This window comes from Sciurus carolinensis, chromosome 6 (assembly GCF_902686445.1).
Source record: "Sciurus carolinensis chromosome 6, mSciCar1.2, whole genome shotgun sequence".
NCBI classification, from domain to species: Eukaryota; Metazoa; Chordata; class Mammalia; order Rodentia; family Sciuridae; genus Sciurus; species Sciurus carolinensis.
This window is the reverse complement of record NC_062218.1, coordinates 79,443,941-79,468,027: the sequence shown is the minus strand read 5'-3', so window position 1 is coordinate 79,468,027 and position 24,087 is coordinate 79,443,941. Positions and strand designations below refer to the sequence as shown.

Below are 24,087 nucleotides of genomic sequence, written 5' to 3'. Positions count from 1 at the left end.
TTTGTCCTTATCCCCTTCATACTACCTTCCTCTGGGACCTCCATTCTTTCATTATATTCTAAAATTGAAACTTCTGAGCAAGAGAGAATATGAAACCAAGGATGAAGTGAAGCTCAGTTTGATGCTCACCTTTCCCTAAGTCCCTAATTTTGGCAGCATATTTAAGTCTTTAAAACTAGTTAAATAAGCCAATATCATTGATCATACTTTTTATAGGTGATTGGTTCATATCAAGAGAATTTTCAGATTAATCTCTTATTTTTAAAATTTGTTCTAATTAGTTATACATCACAGCAGAATGCATTTCAATTCATTGTACACAAATGGAACACAACTTTTCATTTCTCTGGTTGTACATGATGTAGTATCATACCATTCATGCAATCATACAAGTACCTAGGGTAATGATGTCCATTTCATTCCACCATCTTTCCTAGCCCCACGCCCCCTCCCTTTCCCTCACTCCCCTCTACCCAATCCAAAGTTTCTCTATTCTTCCCTTGCCCTCCCCCATTTTGAATCAGCATCCACTTATCACAGAAAACATTTAGCTTTTGGTTTTTTGGGTTTGACTTATTTTGCTTAGCATGATATTCTCCATTCCATCCATTTACCTGAAAATGCCCTGATTTTATTCTCCCTTAAGGCTGAGTAATATTCCATTGTGTATATAAACCACAGTTTATTTATCCATTCATCTATCGAAGGGCACCTAAGTTGGTTCCATAGTATAGCTATTGTGAATTGAGCTGCTGTAAACAATGATGTGGATGCTGACTTTAAGTCCTTTGGGTATAAACCAAGGAGTGGGATAGCTGGGTCAAATGGTGGTCCAAGGAATCTCCATATAATCTCTGATTTATAATGGGACTTCAGTTTACATCTCCTCCGTGCATTCAAGGTTTTTTTTTTTTTTTTTTTTTTTTTTTTAAATATCAGAACAGATAGCGCGCCTCATAGAGTGCCTGCCTCTCATGCTGGAGGCCTGGGTTCGAGTCCCCAGCACTGTGGGATTGTGGAAATAAACAAACGAAATATCAGAACAGGATTATACAATATCAGAAGATAATAATAATAATAATAATGATAATTTTCTATCACTTCAATATGTAAGAAAAGATTTAGGAAAAATACAACCCTTATTTTTTCCCCTTAAATTCTTTCTGATGCTTTAATAAACAGTTACCCTGTTTTCACAGAAAGGTGTGATTAACATGGATCAATCTGTATCTCTTTAACAGGGACAAGTGATCCATATGTGAAGTTTAAAATTGGAAGAAAAGAAGTTTTTAGAAGTAAAATAATACACAAGAACCTTAATCCTGTGTGGGAGGAAAAAGCTTGCATTCTTGTTGATCATCTTAGGGAGCCATTGTATATAAAGGTGAGCCATTTGTTTGTTTCTCCCTAACAGAATCTGACATAAAATCCTGTTTAATGGTTTTTTTGTCTGATGAAATTTTTCACCCAGGATGTACTCTGCTATTCACAAGTCTAATCTGTTGATAATGTAATAGAAATGAGATAGAAGGGAGGGGAAGCTGGCAGAGGACAGTTCTATTGCCAGTCATTTAGGAGGATTAGAAAATATGTCCCCTTCTGCTTTGCGCTGCCTCTTTATTCAGTGCACTCCGGGAGCATCTGAAAACGAGGCTCCATGTAACGTAGTGAGAGGAAAAGCTTACTCAGAACCTCGGCTTTCTTGTTTAAGAGCTATTCTATTTAAGTTTTTCCTATAAGAGCTACCAGTTGAAAGGAGTATGTCCTCCTCTTCTCTCCTGAGTGTGCACTTGTCCACTGATAAGGGAACACACCAAAAAGGCAGACACACATGACAATAATGTCACCTTGTCTGCCTTTTTCAAGACTCCCCTTCAACCAGATGTTGTGAACTTTGTTCCCACCAACTTGCATAAAACAACAGACAGTCCTATGCTGTCAGTGGATTAGCAGGTCACCAGATCAGTGCTGAGTCCAGCAGAGCTATGCTTCAAATTCCCAGGGTTTGAGGTGGTATGCTTCACTGTTCCAGCCAGGGCAACTTTGGGAAATATGTGTTGAGGAGGCTACATGTTTGCTGCTGTCACCTTGTGCTACTGTCACCTGTCAAACTCAAAGCCATATCCAATCTGCCCTGACCTTGCTACTTCAGTCTTACCAGCATGGTCATGTCTAATGCTCATTGTATTGAGCAGTTCCTGAGCTTCCTTTGGTGTTCAAAGATAACATTGAAGGTTACAAGAAGATCAAAAGGTTGTTTTGCATCTTAGGAAACTCAAGACCTGGAATAATATCCAAAAGATATATTCTTCTCAGTAAATAAGAATTGGTAAGGGCAAAATGAGAAACCATTGTCATATCCAGCTCAGGGGACCCTGCATCACCTCTAACAACAAGGCCTTCAGAAACATTACAGGAATTACTCTGCTTAATGTAAGAAACCATTTTGAGTTACCTGGTGGCCATGTGGGATGTTTCTGCATTTGGAATGAAAGTGCTTTCCAGAAGCTAGATGCTTGTACGGCATTTGGTGCAAAATTACTTTCCTCAAGAGTAACTGCAGTCTTCCCAGGCACAAGATGATCAGTATTCACCTTAGCAGAATCTTGAAAAACCCTGAGATATAGAGAGCCCTCTAAGTACCACAGAAGAAGATTCATTGCAGAGTCCTGAAGAAGAATCCACTGAAAAATGTAAGAATCATTTTACAATCAATATTCAAAGACCCAATTCCTTGTTAAAACTATGGTTTTAAATAGGTTTCTTAATTTCATACCTCACTTCTCTTTAATTCATGTCTGTAGGCTCTTATAATTTTTTGTGCTCTTTTGTTTTGACTATCCATTCAGTGTTCACACTTCTCTCTATTTTACCACACCAGAACACACCCACTCTTTTCTCTAGATTTTCACTACTGCATATGAGCTCAAAATCTCATATAGTCAACTCCTTCAACAACCCCTGGATATCCCCCTTCTCCCAAATCTTCATTGTATCACTTCCAGTTGTTTCCTTCCCCCACAGAAAGGAAAAAGAAACAATTGAGATGTTATTAAAATACCAGTAAAACAGTTTATAAGATTAACGAAGAGAGTCTCCTAAGTGTACACTTGACAAGTTACCAGATGTCATATATGGAGAATGGACCTGTATTTGCACAAGAAATTGTCTCAAGTGAACATTGACTAAAGGAACTCAATTAAATAGAATTAGTGAACCATCTCTTAATATATAAGGTGGGATGCTACAATAATTATTCATGTGAGAGTGTTCACAACAAACCCTCCTGCCCACAAAGGGAAGCCTGGTCAGAGATGTTCCTATCCTGCTCCTCACATCTAAAGAGGAAGAAATATTACTTTCATATAAACCACCAAAATAGAAGATGAAGAGGAGTTTATGAAGTCAAGAAGGCTGTGAAGGAAATTTTATTCCTGAGGGGGTGGCCAGAAGAGATGAGTGAGAGCAGCTGTAGCCATGAAGGAAATGGTGGAGAGGAAAGCATGTGTTAATATGGTATCTACAGGTTGTTTGATTAATATTGCTGAAAAGAAAAATCATGACAGGGAAGAGGTTTATTTTTAATTACTTCTGTGGTGGAGCTACCTTTCTTTAATGGAATATTACTTCATTTAAAAAGAAACAAACAAGCAAAAAAACAGGAAGAAAAAAAAAAAAAAACCTATGACTCTCCCGTCTACAAAGGGCTGCAAATTTCCCAAAATTACATTAGATATTGGCTGGGTCCTTTTGCTATTCTCTTGTACTCAAGAATGAATATTCACCTATGTAGAAATTTAATTGTCAAATGCATATTTCAAAAGAAATACCTAACTAGACTTGAAACAAGCAAACAAGAATCTGAAGCACACAGAAAATAATGTCAGGAAAATATGTTGTCAGAGAGTGGTAATACACATGCGTATACTCACACGTATAAATAATTTTTTTAAAAAAGAAGCTGAGAATGAGAATCCAGTTTGTTCTTCAACCACTTTTGAGTCTTCATTATATAAGATTATTATCCACAATTTAACTTCTACCATACAGAAGTAGATACACAGTAATTTATAAAAGATTTGCCAATTTTGTTATATTTCTGTTAAGAAAAAATGATTAAGTTAAAGAGAAGTTTCACTGACCTCTCAAATACTAATTCAAGCATAGAAGAGCAATTTTGTGATACTTTGTGCTTTTAAAAATGATTTCATATTTTTTCATTAGTTTTCACTTTCTATAAAATGCATAGGGCTTCTTTTGAGGAAAATCTCTTAGCTTTAATTTTTCCCTTTTTGTGTTAGCCACTTTTTGCCTAACCTCAGGCCTTCAAGGACCTAAATGAAATACATGGGTGAAAGTGATAGTTTCTCAGTCACTATAATCTCATTAACATTACATCATTTTTACTTTTTCTACACAGCTCTGTGTAATTGACTTCCTTGATTCTAATATGAAGTCTACTTTCTTTCTGACGAATGATTAATCTTGCCTGAAAGATTTCTTAGCAATTGATTCTTTAGTGATTGGTAATATGAAGTGCATTTGTGAAGTAGATGGTCAGAAAATATCAAACCTGCAATCCTCCCTCCCATCTGTAGCTAAAGAAAAAGAATTACCTGTGTATCCTTTAATCTGGTTTCTATCAATGTAAAAATTATTAAGGAAAACAAAATTTTGTTTGGAGTCATGGTTATAAATCATGTTAAAATTGTGGTGCTTCTACCATTTCCAGTAAAAAATAATAATTTTCCCAAAAATCTTAGAATTGCCATTTTTGTCATACTATGCACAAAATAAGTAAATTTATCTTTAATCTGACTGAATAGCTTTTAATTTTAGTGAAAAGAGATTATTTCTTCAGTTCTGAATGACTTCACGTTAATGGCAGGTAAGAACAAGGCTTGAGGAATGGACTGTAAAAATATTATAATAAGGTAGCAGTGGAAGCTGAGTTAAAATGCAATACTCAAGTGAAATAAGAAGGCAGCTCTGTGTGCACACTGACACTCCTGCACACAGCACAAACAGCAGGATAAATTCAGCACCCATTTCAGTTTCATGAATTCAAATCCTCTATTGTCTTTCCACTGACCCTACTATTTAAGGTTCATAGTGAATACCCAGAATTACATTAGAAGTACAAGTAATATCAAGGAGAAAATGTTTATAAAACTGTGGCTAATGTTCAGCCTAATCATATGTTTTAGCTTTTCATCACCGTGACCAAAATATCTGACAAGAGCAACTTAGAGAAAGAAAGATTTGGGCTCAGTTTCAGAGGTTCAGTCCATGGTCCACTGGCTCCAGGGCAGAAACATCTGGGTGGAAGAGTGTGGGAAAAGGGTGTGGTAGAGGAAAATCGTTCAACTCCTGGCAGCTGGGAAGCAGAGGGAGAGAGAGGGAGGAAGGGGCTGGGGAGAAGATACATTCTTCCAGGTATGCCCCAGTGAACCACATTCTCTAACTAGGTCCCACCTCCCAGTAGTCCATTCAGTCATCAGTGGATGAATCCACCAATGAGATCCCAGCCCTCATGATCTAATTACTTTCTAGAAGCCCCACCTCTGCATATATGAGACCTTGGAGGACATTCTAGATCCAAGCCATAACACACTCCTTCATATTTATCCAAAAGAAGTTGGCACATGTTAGAGATACATGCATACCCTTGCTTATTGTGGCACAATTCACAATAGTACACTATGAAACCAAACCAGATGTCTATCAACTAACAATGGATAAAGAAAATAGGTATACATTTATATGTGTGTGTGTATATATGTATACTTTGAAGTATATATGTACACACACATATATATGTATACACACACACACAATTGAGTTTTAGACATAAAGAATGAAATTATGTCATTTTAATGAAAATGTGGAAGCTAGAAGGAAAAAACAAAACAATAGATTCCATGAAATTAGAAGGAAGATCATTAGGCTAGAGAAAGGGGATCAGGAGGAATGAAGTGAGGAGCATGGGGGAAGAATCAGACTGTGAGATGGATCAAATTATTTTTTTATATATATACAAATATACCACATTGAAACCCACAGTTCTATAAAATTAATATGCACCAATTAAAGAAGTTAAAAAAAAGACCCCACAACATCACATACATCACAACATCACAAGATTTTCAGCCATGACCATATTATCAGAGTTATCCTTAAAGTTTTTGAAACTTCTAGATTCCCAAGTCTACCCCCAAAGATTTCAGTTTATTACCTCTGAGGCAGAAGACAAGCTTCTGTATTTTAAAAACAATTCAGTAGGTTATTTTGATGCACAGCTTGGGTAGGGAGCCATTCTTGTAGACATGTGAATGGAAACAACTGAATATTTGAAATGGAAATATGTTTGTAGCATAAACCACAGCACAAACAAAATTATTCCATACTAAAAAAATGTTTGTATTGTCTGAGATTCTTATCTGTCATGGTTGAGAAGTACTTCCTAAATTCATGAATAAAGAAACTCAATTATTTTAGAGTCTCCACCCACACCCGACCCCTACAGTCAGTAACAAAATAAACCAAAAAGCTTAACTGTTCCCAGTGGGCAAAGGACACTGTGAGGTTCCTAAGCCTAGGAAGTGTGGAATCTACAAGCATGTCTTCATCAGTAAATAGTCACCACTTGTTAAGCAGAACACTAAGTGCCAGGTTATCATTAACTCATGTTTGGGTTTGTTTGCTATTTTTAAAATGTCACTTCTATGACTTTTATAGTTAATTATTTTATACTGTGATGCTCATTTTGAAACTGAGTATGAAAATGAGTCATAGATGTAATTGCTGAGTAGGATTTTTTCTTAAATTTTGTATTCTATTAGGTAGTCTCATGGGATGGGTTAGACCTTTAAAGAAGCTTTAATTTGATTAGAAATATTAGTAAACCAACTCTAAAATGTTTTCAGATGATTTTGAAATTGAATATAAAACTTCTCCTAAGTCATAATTACTTACAAATATTTGATCACTTTGAGTTAACAAATTCCCATTTGTGTTGGTACCCGTGAGTCAAGTTTCTATGATTATATCCAAAAGTATTTCACTGATTTATTCCCCAGGCAATTTTCCTTGATAGATGATTGAATCATGATGCTAAATTAATTATTTGGAATAATATATGTATTATTTAAATTCACTTGACAATGAACAAAGGTGCTTCTACTTAAGTACTTCTACCAAAGTAATTTCTGCTTAATGTTACTTGATGCTTCAACTCAGAGTGGATGTTCCATAAAAGCAAGGATCTCGTGTAAATCATTCATGCTTGAATTCCAAGTGCTTCTCCCAGAGTGGGTACCCAAGTTGTATTTGTTGAATTTAAGACATGTTTTGTTTCTGAAAGTCAATAAAGATTTTAATCTGGTATCTTCCTAGCACTTGGATTTGGGAGCAAATACCAAACTTTTCCATCTTCCAATTCTTTTATCAAAAAAATAGAAACAGAATTTCGTTAACTGTTTTGTAAAAGAATTAATTTTTTTAGATCCATATAATGTGTTTAAAACAGTGACAACTTACATTAACTGTTGAATAAATATTAATAAACATTAACTGTATTCCTAATTATTACATCAAAAGTACATTTTACTATTTTATCTCTTCTATGCTCTTTGTTTCTCAGATCAACCTAGAACAATGCTCCCTCAGACAAATACCTTATAAAACTTGGAACCAAGTAGCATTGCTAATGATTTCATTAATGAATAGATGCTGGTGCTTCCTTTCCTTCCCATGCTTATGCCTTTGCTGATTAATGAGAATTGAGAACTAAAGTAAATATCTACCATTAGGAGAGGAGGGAACATTCTCACCAGGAGAATAGTTTGGATGTTGAATAACCCCCTTGGGCTGTCTATACTAATAATTTCACCAGATTCACAGCTTTCTGCCTCATATGTGTATATATTCCAGGTGTTCTCATTGATTATATGCTATCTATTTTGTTGCCAAGATTTCAAGTCTAAGGATGATATGATTAAAAGAGATTGCATGAGAAATTTCTCTAATGTTTTGGTGGAAATTTTATGTTGTAAAATACATTGTTGCAGTCACCTGCAATGCCAGTTGCCTAAGATGTGTGGTGTGTGCACGTGATACACCACTGAGTGAATGACTAAATCTCACAAGTGTAACTGATCAAGGAGAATGTTTATTGCAAGAGTGCTGAGCTTTTTACAATAAATGAAACTCCAAAAGGTTGTATGCAAATCAAATGGCTTCAAATTGGATTATATAAAAGGCATTGGGAAAGCTTATTACTTAAATTAATTCCCTTGTGACTCCTCCAATCTAGGAATTCTTTTGTAATGCAATGTATTTGTCTTTTTGTTTAAAAATCAAGTCTTGTATATTCAGATTTTTTTAAAAAGTTGAAATATACCTGCACTAGAGGAAAAAAGAGTAACTGATTCAGGGCTACTATACCTGTGTTTTCTACATGGAGCATTCAAACTATTGTGAGAATTGAATATGGAAGTTTTTAGATATTGATTCTCTCAGACTCAAGGATTCTCACATCCTGGAGAGTCCAGTGGCCTGGGTCATCTAGTTTTAAGCAGACTTATCTGTTTATGCTTATTTATTCCAGTGCTCAAAACAAATATTTTCTATTTGAAAAGGTTTGGGGGGAAAACTTCATCTAGTAGCATTTTCTCCATCTTAAAAGCTTTCCTATGCTCCATAGCTATCTTTCTTTTCACCCATTGTTTTCCTTAAAGCATTTATCAAAATTTGTGATTACATATTACCTATACACTTTCTTATTTAACATCCATCTCCCTCACTAAGGTGTATAAGCACTGATGATGTTACTTTTTGCTCAGCATTGCCCATTCAATGTCTAGCATATTGCATGGCACATAGTAAGTACTTGATAAGTATTGGTTGAGGGAATAAATGAATGAGAAAATTAATAAATGCATGGGAATTATCCAGTTCCCATTTACTCAGAGTCCTTTGGAAACAGTCCAAACTGACCTAGCCTTGAGCTTTCCCTCCAACCTTCTTCCATTTTCCATCTCTCTCAATTTACTTCAGTGCCACTGGCTTCTCGTTGATCTTTAGACACACCAGTCCCTCTCCCAGGCTTGCTGTTTCTCCTGGCTGGAATGTTCTTCCTCATACCAACATGACATTGTTTTTCCCAATATTCTGAACTGTACACAAATACACCTTCTCGGAGAGGCTTTCCTGAACTCCCTTCCTAAAATAGCAGCTCCCAACCTACTTCTTAGACTTTTATTTGTACCTATAGCACTCATCACTGAACTGTAATATATCTAGTTAAGTATGTATTGACTGTCTTAACTCCTAAATAGGTCCAAGAGTTCAGGGACATCGTCTGTCTTCCTACAGTATGAATGAAAACCATGTAAGACACAGAGAAGATATTGAATAGAGAGTATAGACAGAGAAGTGTGTTCGTCTTTCTTTTCCTTTTGCTTATGTTGCTATTAACATTAGTATTATCCCCAGTATTTGCTTTTACCAATAAAACTTTAATTTGATTTAACCTTTATATAGCTTTACCAAGTACTTTAAACGTATTATCTGGATTTTTATTATTCATGTGTTTAAAATGCCATTGTTTTATAATATCATGGAAATTATTTTCAATAACCTAAAGCATATGAGGACATGGGAATCATGTTCTCATCACTCAGTGTCGCGTCCCCTCTGCCCGCAGAGAGAGACACGGCAAATGTCTGAAGCTTTGGAAGTTTATTGTGCACAGTTTCTTTCCTACGTTTCTCTTACCCCTAGCTTCTGCGCACTCTCAGCTTCCCTTTTCCCAGCTCCTTCCACTCCCGCGTACTCCCTCCTTCCAGTTCCGCTCCCGCTGCTGCCGCGGCCGTCGCCGCCGCCGCAGCTTCTTCCGTCCCTTCCTCAGCTTCTGCCCCCTACTCTCCCACCCACCAGGCTTATATACACTTCAGTCAATCAGGGGAGAGTACACGAGATAAACGCGGACAGCTGCAGGCACAGGACGGGTACACGAGGGGGGGGCATGCTCTAGTCACATCGTTAACTAGCCAATTATTGGAATTCGCTGGTTGTTTACTGTATAGCTGGCCGCCTCTGGCTCAGCGTCAGGCGCCATCCTGACCACGCCCAAGGCTGGGGTTCCCGGGAACCCCCACACTCAGAGCCCAACATGGAAGACGTATTTGTTGAGTTTCATACTAACTCACTTTTGTTCCAGTAATGCCAATATCCTTTCTGTAATATAAGGAAAAACATTCTAAGATTGTTTCTTTCACAATTTGAAGATTTTTCTATAATTTTATCACATATTTCTTAAAGTTCTATTTGATGTAAAAATGAATATTAAGTAAAAATATATATTTTCCTTTAAATGTTTTATGAGACCCTAATATTCTAAAGCATAAAAACAAATGAAATTTGAAAAGCAAATACCATGAAATTTAATTTTTTTGATGACATAGACAACCAATACTTTTAATCAAGATGTTTTCATTTATGGCTTATACTGGAATTATTTGCAAAAATGTTTATTTGCCTTCTTAGGTATTTGACTATGATTTTGGACTACAAGATGACTTTATGGGCTCAGCTTTTCTGGATCTCACACAACTGGATTTAAACAGGTAACTTTTAACTGTTTCAATATCACTATACTTATGCAGCTGAACCCACGAAATAGAAAACGTCAGCCAGTCTAGGTTCTGGATCCTGTTCTCTCATCTACAGCTATGAGCCTCCAGGCTAAACACTCTTTCTCAAGTCTCCCTTTCTCACTTCCCCAGTGGGTATAATAACCTCATTCAATTCAACACAAAAATTCCTGGCCACCTGTTCTGTTGCCAGTTATATGCTAAGGCACACTCTTCAGTCTCACATTGCTTGTATGGTTGTAGTGGAATGAAGAAGAATATGCATGTTGATCCTAATATAAAACAAAATGTATACTTTGCTACAAAAGCAGAATCACTAGAGTTTAGGTATAACCTGATTTTGCCATCCCCGGTTATCATCACCAGGTTGCTGTCACTAGGTTACTAAGAAGTACTCCTAAAATGGAGATTGACTATATTCACTCAGTTCCATTATTTATCAATGCTTCCTGGTTATAAAGTTATATTATTATTGCTAATATTCAATAATATTATTCCCTGAACCTAAAACAATGGGCATCATAGTTTTTAAAATAAATTTCAACATAGGAACTAAGAATTGATAATATCATAGAAGGGAAAAAAACTTATTTAAAACAGTGCTGAAATGGGTTACAAAGGAGCTGTTGAAATCTTCTTCAGAGTTTATAAGGAAAAGGAATTCCTGTTTGAATGATCATGTGACATCATGTGACAGGGATAGTGGAAAGCAGAGATGCAGAGTCACGGGCCAGACCACTTTCTTTTCCTATAAACATAGATAATTAGAGAAACATTTGTAGGAGGTCCCACTTGTGTGTTATAGTGAGCAAGATTTGAACACAGGGATAGCTTACTGGTCTTCCTATGGGCATTTTTGTCTCAGATGGGATAAAAAGAACAACCTTTACTGTATTTCTGATGTTTTCTCCATCCCAACCTAAAGACTAGCACTGGCTTGACGCAAGGATAGGACTTAAGTGACTACTGGCTTTGCATCTTTGTAGGATGCATGCTTGGTGGTTATATTTGTGGTGCATAATGATGAAAACAGCTCAAACCAGAATGAACTGTGCTGTTCTTCTACAGAGTCTGCAAGTACTTTCTCCATAGACCTCTACAAAAGAATATGCAAATTATTAGAAACTTAATCCCAAAACTTACTCTTCTCTTGTTCTCTATTAAAGATAAATCATTGGTGAGAAATAATTTTAAATAGGAAAATATAAGATAATTAAGAAAATTAAGAGATTAGATATAAGCATTTAGTGTGGATTTTGATACATTACTTATTTGAAGTAATCCATTAACAATGTCCTTCCCTTAAAACCATGTACACATCAAATTACCACTTTATAAACTCATATATTTTAGTATACCATTTCATTTTATATATAAATCAGTGGAATTTGGGTATAGAAAAATGGATAATAATAATAGACTCATAAATAATTATCTACTATATTATATATTAGTCTCTCTTTGAAGGAAAATAATAAGCAAAATAAAGCAATTGCAAGTGTTTTTAAATCTTTATCATATAATCATCATAAAATGTAATAAAAATTTCTGCTAATTGTTATATGTACTCATTAAGGAGAAGGAAAATCAAATTGTTTGCCATGTATGTTCATATAGTGTGCACATATGTATATACACACACACATATAGTAATGCTGAATATATATTTCTTAAACAAATTGTTACTATGAAACCATAATAATTAGTTATAGCTAGATTAGTGTCAGAGCAATTTGCATTACAACTATTACAACTTATGTATAGTATTATTCTGACAGGTTGCTTATGATTCAGTTAAAATCTCTGACACCAGAAAATTGTTCACATTTTTCATACTATCATTCTTTGACTTGATAAATTAAAGATCATGTGAAAATGCTCAGTGTCTTAATCTTGGCATTGACAGCTGTGGTTTTCAGTCCTGGTTGTGTGAGAAAGTTATCTGGGGAGCTTCGTATGTATATTAATTTTCAAGCCCCACCTCTGATACATAAAACCAGAATCCTCAAGGGTAGAGTTCAGGAATATATGCTTTTTAAAAGCTTCCTAGTTTATTCTGATATGTAGCCAGAATTGAACATTCTTACCTGGACCAGCTTTCCACAATAAGCCTTCTCTCCAGCCCTAGAATTCTGTAACAAAAATTAAGCTCCATGAAGAAAATGATCTAATCTTGGTTTTGACCACTGGCTTTTACCTGGAACCTAGCAGTGTATGTGTCATTTTATGTGTTTAACATGCACTTTGTGAACAAAATGTACACTGAATGACAGAACAAGCAAGGATACGTTCCTGCTGGCCCGCATTTCAAGATTCTTTTGTTCCGTGCTGTTTCACAGAAACTTAGGTTTGTGGTAGGCACTAAACCCTATTTGTTCAACATTGATTGAAATGTGCAACAAGACATTACCTATGCATTGCCAGCAACCTTTTAGAAACCCAAAAAAATGCAGAAATTTATCTAGTGAATTCAAGTCTGTCAACTGATTCCATTTATTGAATAAGTTAATGCATTGGTAATATTTTAATAACAGAAAATATTGTTCCAAGAAGCAAATGAAGATAAAATTGCTTTTCTTTTTATAATAGTAAATTATTGATACAATATTTTGCCTTATTTATTTAGTGACTATTCATAAATCTAAATATTTCATATCACAGGCCCACAGATGTGACCCTAACTCTGAAAGATCCCCATTATCCTGACCATGATCTTGGAATCATTTTACTCTCAGTCGTCCTTACCCCTAAAGAAGGAGAATCCAGGGATGTGGTAAGTTCCCCACTCCCTAGTAGGAGCTCTTTCCTTGCTCTCACTTGTTCAAATGTTGTAAGCCTTCTTTGGACCAAGAGGTAATAATAAAGAGAAGCTCCATATGAAAATCTGGCCTGTTCTTTGTTCCTGTGAGTATCTGGGGTATTGCTAGTCCATGCTTATTGTGTCTTTTCAACTCAAACTTCCTGTCCCATGCTCCAGATCAGAACCTCTTGTTGTAAACAAGGAACAGATTTGCATCTTTTTTATAATTTTATTTCTCAATTTCACATGTGTTATATTGTAGACAAATATTAGTGTTTATTTGGGGAATACATTTACAAGTGAATTGAATATTCAGAATTCCACATCGAGGTATCCAGACCCCATGATTTTGACTGTATTGTCAGGTGTATCATAACAAAAAAAATGAGGTGAAATTATAACAGAGTTTCTGCTTTCTGGTATTTGTTGACTGAATGATAAGTGAGTACTTTCCATCTTCTCAATGGGCTTCCATATCAATATGACTCATTTTTCAGCTCTAGCTGTCTGTACTTCCTTGCACACCATGCTGCTATGAGAAACTAACAAGGAATGCAGAGGAGCCAATTACTCCCACACTGTTGAAGTAACATGAAAGAATATCAGGTTTGACCCACATCAGTATGCTTGCCAGTGCACTTTCTGCCAACACTTAACAGAGGTTATTTATTAGACCAAATGTGCATTCATGTACCTGGGAACTACTCTGCTTGCAACACATTTTTGCAGTAGACATAATTTTTTGGCGAGTTCAAATACTCCATTTCAGAAATATGGCTGTCTTAAAATAGTGCATGATTAAAGTTAGTAATATTATCTGTTGAAAAGGTATGGTTGACTTTTTTCTCAAGACTATAGGTAAAAACAGTGAATTCCAACTTCAAATTAAGAAGTGTTTTAAATTCATTGAAAAATTCACCCCTTCAATAATGATTTCTTTCAATCCTTCTTTAAAAGTTAAACAATGACCACATAAATTCATATATGTATGTAATATTTTGCTAAAATTAGGTTAAATATCTATATTTACCAAGCGATTTTTTTTTTTTACTTTTACCACAAATATTACCAAATACTACCTACTGTGAGAACTTAGGTTTGTATGTGTGCAGATACACTCATGCGCAGATGGAAGGGTGGGTTAGGAAAAGTGGGTGAAATAATGTTTTATTTCACCCAGCACAAGTCAGTAAGTACATCCAAGCTGGATAAATCCATATACAGAAAAAAATTATAAATATATACTTTGTGCTTTATTTGAATAATCCTGCTATACTGAGGATACAGTAGATCCTGGGTTCAGTGGAAATCTCAGGACTCAAAAAATCACGGAAGGAAATGTAAAATGACCACCCGTTAAGTGCTGCAAAGGAGGTACATGTTTGTGAAAGACCAACAAGAAGTTTTGTACCAGTCAGGGGTATAGGGATTCTTTAAGGAAGACAAATGGAAACTGAAGTATGAAGTGTGAATAGTATTTAATAAGGTTAAAAGAAAACATTAAAAGAAGAAGTATTTCATGCAAAGGAAACAACATATGCAAAGGCCCTTTGGCTAGAGAAACCATGCTACATTACAAGAATTAAAAAGGTACTGAAGCTAACAGGAAGGAGAACCAAAGAGCATGGTCAGTCATGGTGCATAATGACAATGGAGGAGAAGGGAGAAGTTCCAATTGTGGAGAGCCCATTGGGCATGTTAAGGTTTGTGGTCTTTTTCTAAAGAGTAATGAGGAGCAATCAAAAGGACTATAAAAAGGGAAGATTAGAATTACTTCAGATTAGGTAGAGGAGAGTGAAGGGAGGAGAAGGGGTAGGGGGTAGGAAGGATAGTAGAGTGAAACAGACATTATTACCTTATGTACATAAATGACTGCATGACTGATATGATTCTATAATATGTACAATAAAAAAATGGGAAATTACACTTCATTCATGTATGATTTATCAAAATGCATAAATGCATTCTGTCATATATAACTAACTAGAACAAATTTAACTGCAAAACAATTACAGTTGGCCCCTCCTTGAGGTGGGGCCCAGTCTGGCACTGTGGCCAGGGGTGGCCATGTAAGTCCCGTCAGGATAGTCACACCCTCCCACATTTCCACATGAGTTTAGTAACAATGCAGATTACATGTCCCTGTTCTGATACCCTCTGAGAAGTGCCTGATGATTCTGATATACCTACAGACACAAGAACAATCTTTGCTAGAATTGTATGAAGCCATAAATGTACATAAATTATCTTTAAATGGAAAAAAAAGTTAAATTAAAAAAATAAACCAAAAAAGGAAATGACACAATCATATTCGCCTGTTGAAAATATCTTTGTATTTGCATTGTAGAAAACAGATCAAGGGATGAGAATTGACCAATGAGGAGGCTATTGCAAAAATCCAGGTGAAAGATGATAGAGGTTTACATTAGAACTGTCAGAGGTAGAGATGGAGGGAAATTTACAAGTTCACCCGTGGAAGATAAAAATCTACAAACTCAATGATAGTGTATTTCTGCATTGGAGTTCTTAGTTACTTTAATGAAGGACAGTACTTCACAAACAAAAGTAGCAAGGTGCCTGAGGTTATGTGTATCCTTGAACCACCCAAATTTGCAATATTATTGGATATCAGAATAATAGAGCAGCTGTTAGGTTATTTGACTGATTTGATGATGAATAGTCTGCTAAATTTTTACATTAAAGGAATGTTTATTAAATATTCTAACATCAAACCAAGAGTTTGAAGTATCAAATTGGTAGGGGAAAAAAAAAAACCTATGGTAAAGCTACTAAACTCTCTTAAATCACACAGAAATATATGTCAACACAGGCACAATAGTTCTCAACATTATTTTCTCTTTAACAATTCTTGCAAAAACCCTTCAATCTCCATAGCTTCTCAAACTTATCGTTTAGGCACTGTGTATTTCTAATTAGAATGAAACCATTTAAAATCATTATAGCACCCAGGAGCTTCTTATCAGTGAGCTTTCAAACATGAATACATTAAGAAAACAGGTGGGTTATATGAAACAGTTGTATATCAAAAACCTGGTTCTATTCGCCTTCTTTTCCTTTCTCCTCATCATCTCTCTCCAGCCACATTCTTAACACAAAGGTTTCTTCCTAAGAGCCCTGTGCATTTTCTTGACTAAATTCCATTGATTAACCCAGATGTTTTTTGAAAGAAATCCTTTACTGATAGATGTTTTTCATTCACTGCCCCATTTCATGCCCTCCCCCTTCAGATTCTCAGAGAGCAATGGATTTATTCTGCAGCATTAACTGGGAAATGGTGTCTTCTTCCCTCCCATGCCATTACTGACTCTCCTCTGGCTTCTTCCACATCAGAGCAGCAAGTGACTTAGCCAGGACTCAGCAATAGTTGCAATCCATACCAGAGCCAGTTTCTGGCTGGGGCAATCCTCATGCTGCCCAGCCTGACCTCAGTCACACCTGAGGAGGCAGAGAGAAAGATGACCAGTGAGGCTATCCTGGCTCCTCCTCGTGGGTTTAATCCAGAGACAGGGCAGGGTCTTGTCTGCAGAGAAGCAACCTGGGATAGGAAAAGTGGAAGAAGGATAAAAGAATCTCACAGAAAATTCTGCTAGGATCCAATATCCTAGCTAGTCTAATATCCTAGGTTTGAATTTGGGTTTACATACATTATGAAAATTGCCAACAAATACATATAAATTTGTTTTGTTGTTGTTTCTTTTATCTAAATGGAGGTTCACTTTTTTTTAAACTCTTTTTTTTTGTTGTTGTTGTAAACAAATGGGATACATGTTGTTTCTCTGTTTGTACATGGAGTAAAGGCATACCATTTGTGTAATCATAAATTTACATAGGGTAATGTTGTTTGATTCATTCCATTATTTTTTCCCTCCCCTCACCCCTCCCACCCCTCTTTTCCCTCTATACAGTCCTTCCTTTTAAAAATGCTCTCAAATTAGTTATTACATTTATCAGCACTAGTTATTAGGTTTTAAAACTCTGTACAAGGACCACATATGTATAGGCATCTATTAAAAAATAAACTATAAAGGAATACTATTCAGTCATAAGAAAGGATGAAAATCTATTGTTTGCAGCAGTATGGATGGAACTGGAGGACATATGTTGATTAAAATAAGCCAGACACAAAGAAGACAAATACTGCATGATTTCACTCTACTATGGGACATAAACAAATTGATATCAAAGAAGTTGGGAGTGGAATGGTGATTACCATGGGATGAGAGAATGGAGGAGAGAGATGGAGAAAAATTGATGTAGTGAGTACTTAGTTACACTTCAATAGGAACATAAAGTTCTGCTGTGCTGTCGTGCAGTGGGGTGACTATAGATAACAGTAATTGCATATTTTTCTAAAAGATGCAAGAGAGGATATTGATTATTTTAGACATCAAGAAATCACAAGTGTTTGAAGAGACAGATAAGCTTAACCTGATTTTAATATTAAACAGTGTATACATGTTTAGACACATCTCATGGTATCCATAAGTATGTCAACTTCTAAGTGTCAATTCAAAAAACAAAACAAAAAGGAAAAAAATCCAGTTACAGCTGCTCATCTACTAGGCATTGTGCCAGGTTCTGGAACTCCCTCCTCCTCCTCCTAATTGTTCAGTGACCTGTGGCCGCTTCTCTAATTAAACTGAAATTCTTGATGATCTTTAAGACTCTCTGTCAAATAGCGTAACTTCTGCATTTGTAACTTGTGTCTCAGCCACACAAACTTCTTCACAGTTCACCTGTCAAGTCCAAGCTACCTTCAGTGTCACTTGTCCTTTCTAAAGTACGCCTACACTTCATCTCACCTCCATCTTCTATCCTATCATCTTTGGGAAGGAATATAAATATATATATATATATATATATATATGCATATATGCATATATGTAGATAATTATTATTACCTATAATACAGTATGCATTATATGCAAGCCTTTCTTATGATGACTTCTCTCAAAACTTAGTCAAGCTTTCTGTACCTGGTGGTTGGTCAGTGGGTTGTAGACATATTGCTACAAGAATTCAAAAGGATACTTCAAAGGATCAGGAGATAGTACTATAAGGATTTTTAAAATCTTACTTCAATATATGCACCCCTCAGTTTGTCACAAATAATATTCAATTATGATTATTTAATTTTCCCTTGTAAGTTCTTAAAATTAACACATTAAATGATAATCTGCTTAAAATCAAGCTATATTGCTTTTCTCAAAGATTTCTAATGATGATGATAAATTGTAAATACATCACTGTTTTTTCTTCATTTTGTAATATGACTAGTATTAGCTAAATATATTTTTCTGGGATAAATTTGAAATATCTTAGTTAAAGACAAGCAGAGATCCAATTTATCTTCAAATTAAATTTTCTTTTGCCCTAAATATATATCATACTGCTTCAGTGAAAATGGCATATTGAACTTTTACAAATTATCCAGGAACAAATCTTATTTAGAGAAATTCAGTCTCAAAATGCATCAAACCAGAAATCAGTTACTGAATGCTTCATGATGCCATTTAATATGAATGATATACAGAGAGGAAATATGGGATGAGTTTGCATTGACCCTCACACAGCAAAATTATGAGAACAGTTCTGTTCTCTTAGATTCTTAGCTAAGAAATTATTTTGGGCTTTTGGAACTAAGAGTTTAATTCAAAAACCACATGTTTATTTTTATGCCTTTGTTTATAAAACTTTGTTGAATGTTTTATACATATTAAAATGGAAAATAGAAGATGTGGTTTTAAGATCCTTTAACAGATAAATCCTATCACATAAGTAATAACCTTAACATTAGGAAAATGTTATTAAAAGCAGAAAGAATAACTGGAAATACAAAGTACTCAGTATTACTAAATAGGTTCCATAAATAATGTAGTTGAGAAGATTTCTCCTTGTGTGGATTGCCACTTCTGGAAATCAGTAAAATTAAAGAATGAATTAAAAAATCTGTCGGCCTACTGAGTCTACCAAAGCCTTGAAAGCACACAATGTCTGATTATAGCAATTTAAGAAGTGCGATATGAGTAATAGCAAATGTATTTCATAGTTGCCATTAATCAAATCTTCTCCATTGAGTTCATGATTGAGTCTTTAAAAAAAAAATCCTAGTTGTGAACACACACACACACACACACACGAATTTTTTTAAGTCTCCAGCATTGTGTGTACAAGAAACCACCTTCATGGGGGGCATGCTGATGTGTTGCATGGCACAACTGTCATTTCTGTTTTGATTGCATGTTCTGTTTTCGAACCTGCAAAAGTATGTAGTTCATACGTGTGTGTCCTATATATGGTATTTTTGTCTGATAGTGTGTTTGAGTTCTTTCTGGCTCTTTTTCTAGCAGAGTTCAATCCACAGCTTTCTTCATTGGAGAATTTGTGAAATAAAAGTGAGTTAATTTGTGTTACACACTCTCTTAGATAATGTAGGCTTACAAATTGCTTGGCTAAGGCTAAAAAAATTAGAAAATTCAAAGAAACATATGGATTGGTCCTAGTTGAACTTTAATGAATTTTAAAAACATATTTTTACTTTAACTGAATTTTTTATTTTTCAGAATTACTACCTAGCCAAAAATTAAAGAAGTATCTACCTACAAAAAGTTAAATATATGTTTTATAATATGCATATACTAATAATTCTGTCAAGCGGCTAATTATTGGTTTTAATATTAGATACTGACACTTTCAAAAATAAATTCATATGTTTCTCAGCTGAACCTAAGATCACAGAGAAAAAAATCTTAGATTTCTAGAATTTGCTTCATTTCCTATCTTTAATATTCCCTGAGCTTTTTTCTCTAGCAGGTGTCCCAGATAGCAAAGCTAACAGTGTTAATAGTATTCTATTAAATTTCTTTCTTTCTTAACATTTCTATTGTTTTTAGTTTTATTGAATCTACCTTAACCCGACTTTCTAAAAATAAAAGGGAACATTGGTATGGGATATTTAATCTATTACTTAGCTAGTAGGCTTGGCAAAAGTGGCATAAATTTTGTTATAAAATCTGGAGCCATTTTAAGAATCATTTGATGTAATAATGTAACTTTAGATACTGAATCAGGAAAATGAATGGTTCTTATAACTGTCAAATCTTTTGTATTTAAACTCAGGGAACTAATTGAATTTTTTCTTGTATCACTTTTCCAATTCTGAAAATTGAAGCCATACGACCTGTTTATAAAGCCAATTTTGAGAGACAGGAAAAAATACCAGTCCTATATTTTGTTTCATATATTTTGTTGTAGAAATTAGTCACATGCAGTGCTCTGAGTTAGAGGATGTGACTTTGACCAGCAGTATTGAATCCTTGTAATGTCATCAAGCATTGCCACAAGATTCCATTCTTCCTAATATCCCAAGTCCTTTTTTCATAGCATAGCACTTCTTATAGAAGGAAATTGCATAACATTCTTAGATGATAGATGATTTTGGTTAAATAATCATGAGTAAAATGGTTTTATTTTCACTTGATTTGACTCAAAATATTGCCTCCAGGAATTATCATGCAGTCCATTGAAACTCTGCTTTCTGAGAAAGTTGAATATTTATTATCCAACTCCTAATTAAACAGTTTTTGTGAATATGGCATACCCCTAGAGAATTCAGTTTCCAAATGCCTTTTGGTGATGGAGGATGTGGTGATATTGGGTGGGGTAACATGGATGACTCATTTAACATCAACAACAAACATCTAACATATTCCAATAGATGTCTATCTCCACAACCCCATAATGGAATTGTTTGCTTCAAAAGGAATCAGACCTTAATACTTAGAAAACATAAAATGTCACTATGATAGTATTTGATTATAATGCTTTCAAATATCCTGGTTTCATTTGACAAAGGGGGGTGGAGTATTAGAACCTTAGGAAATCTATTACTTCTCCATGTTTTAGTCAATATTTAACAGAGCGTGTATAGAAAAATAAATCCTATAAAGCCATTATCTGCAGACAAAAGAAATGTATTCTTTATCTTTGACAAATTCATGATTTTCCAACCATATAACCTCTACGTAGTTCCATTTTCTTGATTCAGGGCAAGGGTTGCTTTAGTCTTAGATCAAAATCTTGTCTTTTTGTTTTTGTAACCCTTGAGTGGTTTCTGAAATAGCCCTCCTTTATAGTGAATTCCACTGAAGGAGATACAGTTCTTAAAAGCACCAGTACACTTCCTCAGTATACAAATTTGGATAGCATTTTCTATAAACTAATTCTTGCTCCAAATATTTCCTATTCACTTCATCTACCTTAACAATAATGGTAAAACTAAGACAGGGTAAAGAGGTTAATCAGAAAGGTTAATACCTTAAGGATCACTGAGAAGTTTTTAGTAGTAAAGAGAAAAAAAATTTGAAAGTCTTTGAACTTCACAGTTTACTTCATACGAGAGACTAATGATCTGAGGTACTCATCACAAATCTCTAGAAATTTGATTAAAACATTTGCCCATAAATGCCTCTTACAATGACAAAAAGCTTGAAGAGTAGGTTTGGGCTAAAGATTGAACAGGAAGATTCATGTGTAGCCAGCACAACATTGCAGCACTTTTCTCCATTGAAAGTATTTTGTAGACACTGATGACAAAGATTAACCAGATGCAGAGACAATGCTAAGATGTCACCAAACTGCAGATTTTAATTGTGTTTGAAGAGGAAAGTTATTATATATCCAGTAAAGCCAAACATACCTTCAACCCCACCACCAAAAGAAACAGTTATAAATCATGAGATTCAATGTATGTTTTCAAGTCAATAGCTAAGGTATTTCAAGTTTTCTATTCTATTTAAAATATATTGTCCCATTTCTTCATACAAAGAATAAAGCAAGTGAACTCTCACCAGAAAGACTGCTTGAATGTTAAAAGTGCTGCTCTAGCTATATATATGTGAAAAACAATTTTTGTCTTGTGCAGTTGTTGCTGAAAACTGTTTGCTGTTGAAAGGGCTGATAAATGTTACGCTTCCTCTAGAAAACGGTGACTGCCCTATTCTTTACTGGAGTGAAAAGATAATGAAAATGCTTTATTTCATTTACAGACAATGCTAATGAGGAAGAGTTGGAAAAGATCAAGTAAGGTAATTCTTAGCATGTGATCTTTCAGCTTTTCTTGTTGAGAAGACTATCAGCTGCTTCCCCAAATCCCTTTCATACTTCCTCAAGCTATACCAGAGTCGCATCACTATTTGACTGTTGTTTTTTTTTCTCCATAAACTTTAAGCAAATCATGCAACGCTTTCCAAATGAATAGAAATCACACTGATAAGAGCATCTAAATCATTCTCCTGCTGAATTCTGATCACTTCTCGGCATCATTCTCAGCATCTGGTCTCTATTATATGTACAACAGGGTCTAGAAAATTATTTTTGTCCCAGGATGAAATGATAAGGCAAGGGCAGGGACAACTCCAGATGGAAGGAAGATCCACGAAACTTACTGGTTTTGTTCATGAAAAATTGAGTAAGAGATTTTCTAAACTCAAAAAATCACTGCATCATAACTTTGGAGTGTATAATGAGAACAGTTTTTCTTCAGTATCTCTCTCACTTCAAGAAATACATGGATCTTGGGAGTGAGAGGAGCTTATGGTTCCTGCCAGGTACTAAAAACCCTGGCTGTCCTTAAAGCTTATCAGAATCATAAGACATAGACTAAGTTTTTAATTTATTCAGTGGTGGTACCACTTTTGGACATAGATAAATATCAAGATGAAACTGAAGTTTTAAATAAATGTCTTCCAACAAATCAAAAGAATTTCTTTATAAAAACTGCGTTTGCTCAAATTTTTTCTTAAAATATTGGTATTCCTGTTTTAATAATGACTAATTTTTTTAGACCCTGGAACATGACAATCTTTTTTCTTCCATTCTGATTGAATCATGCTATTAATTACATTTTTCTTTAATTTTATCATTTTTATTTTGTTGTGAATTAAAGAAATACTTATATTAATTTTTAATATTTGTGATAATGGATCAGTCTGTTTCAACAAATGTTTCTTAAGTACAGTTTCTCTCCAATTCTTACAGCATTGATGAACAAAAGATAAGTCACAAAAAGGTCAGGTATCAAAAAGTGCTTATTAAGGAAGTTGCTGGGTATTTCTGACCTGGCATTCACTGTGTTTTTATTAAACAAAATAAAGTTTCAAGAACTTTTAAAGAAATGTTTGTACTGTTCATATTTGTTACTTTTTCTTTGTAATTATATTTCTAATAGTATTATATAAACAGCTTATGTACTTTTAGATGCACATAATTTGACTTTTGTTATTCTGTATCTCCATAATGATACATTTGTGTAAAAACCAAAACAAACCATTGATGTAGTCATATTTCCTCTTCCAGATGAATTTAACATGTAATCCTAGTTATCAACTAGTAGGAATGATTCTGCTTGATTTTAATTAAAAAAAATAGAAACATTCTTTTTTTAAAAAATACATTTATGTTTAAATTTAATCTTCAGGAAAAATCCACAAACCTTCCTCAATCTATAAAAAGACTTGAAATGTATAGTAAACAACTGCTTTCCATTGTTTTTTATATCTAAACTTGGAGTCTTTAATAATCCATTTGTACATTCAAAATGGCGTGTTTTTC

The 24,087-nt window shown here is 34.7% G+C and overlaps 1 protein-coding gene across 12 annotated transcripts in view; it reads left to right on the top strand.

Moving 5' to 3' along the window:
* The window catches only part of Mctp1 (multiple C2 and transmembrane domain containing 1), a 553,559-nt gene that overhangs the window by 323,280 nt on the left and 206,192 nt on the right, over window positions 1-24,087 (top strand). For 10 of the 12 annotated variants that reach the window (XM_047555772.1, XM_047555764.1, XM_047555766.1 and 7 more), the window contains exons 3-6: window positions 1,242-1,384; window positions 10,549-10,628; window positions 13,317-13,428; window positions 22,524-22,562. In XM_047555772.1, the coding sequence (XP_047411728.1) occupies window positions 1,242-1,384; window positions 10,549-10,628; window positions 13,317-13,428; window positions 22,524-22,562 (374 nt within the window). The remainder of the gene's footprint in view (window positions 1-1,241; window positions 1,385-10,548; window positions 10,629-13,316; window positions 13,429-22,523; window positions 22,563-24,087) is intronic. The other 2 variants (XM_047555771.1, XM_047555769.1) reach the window with 1 other exon arrangement.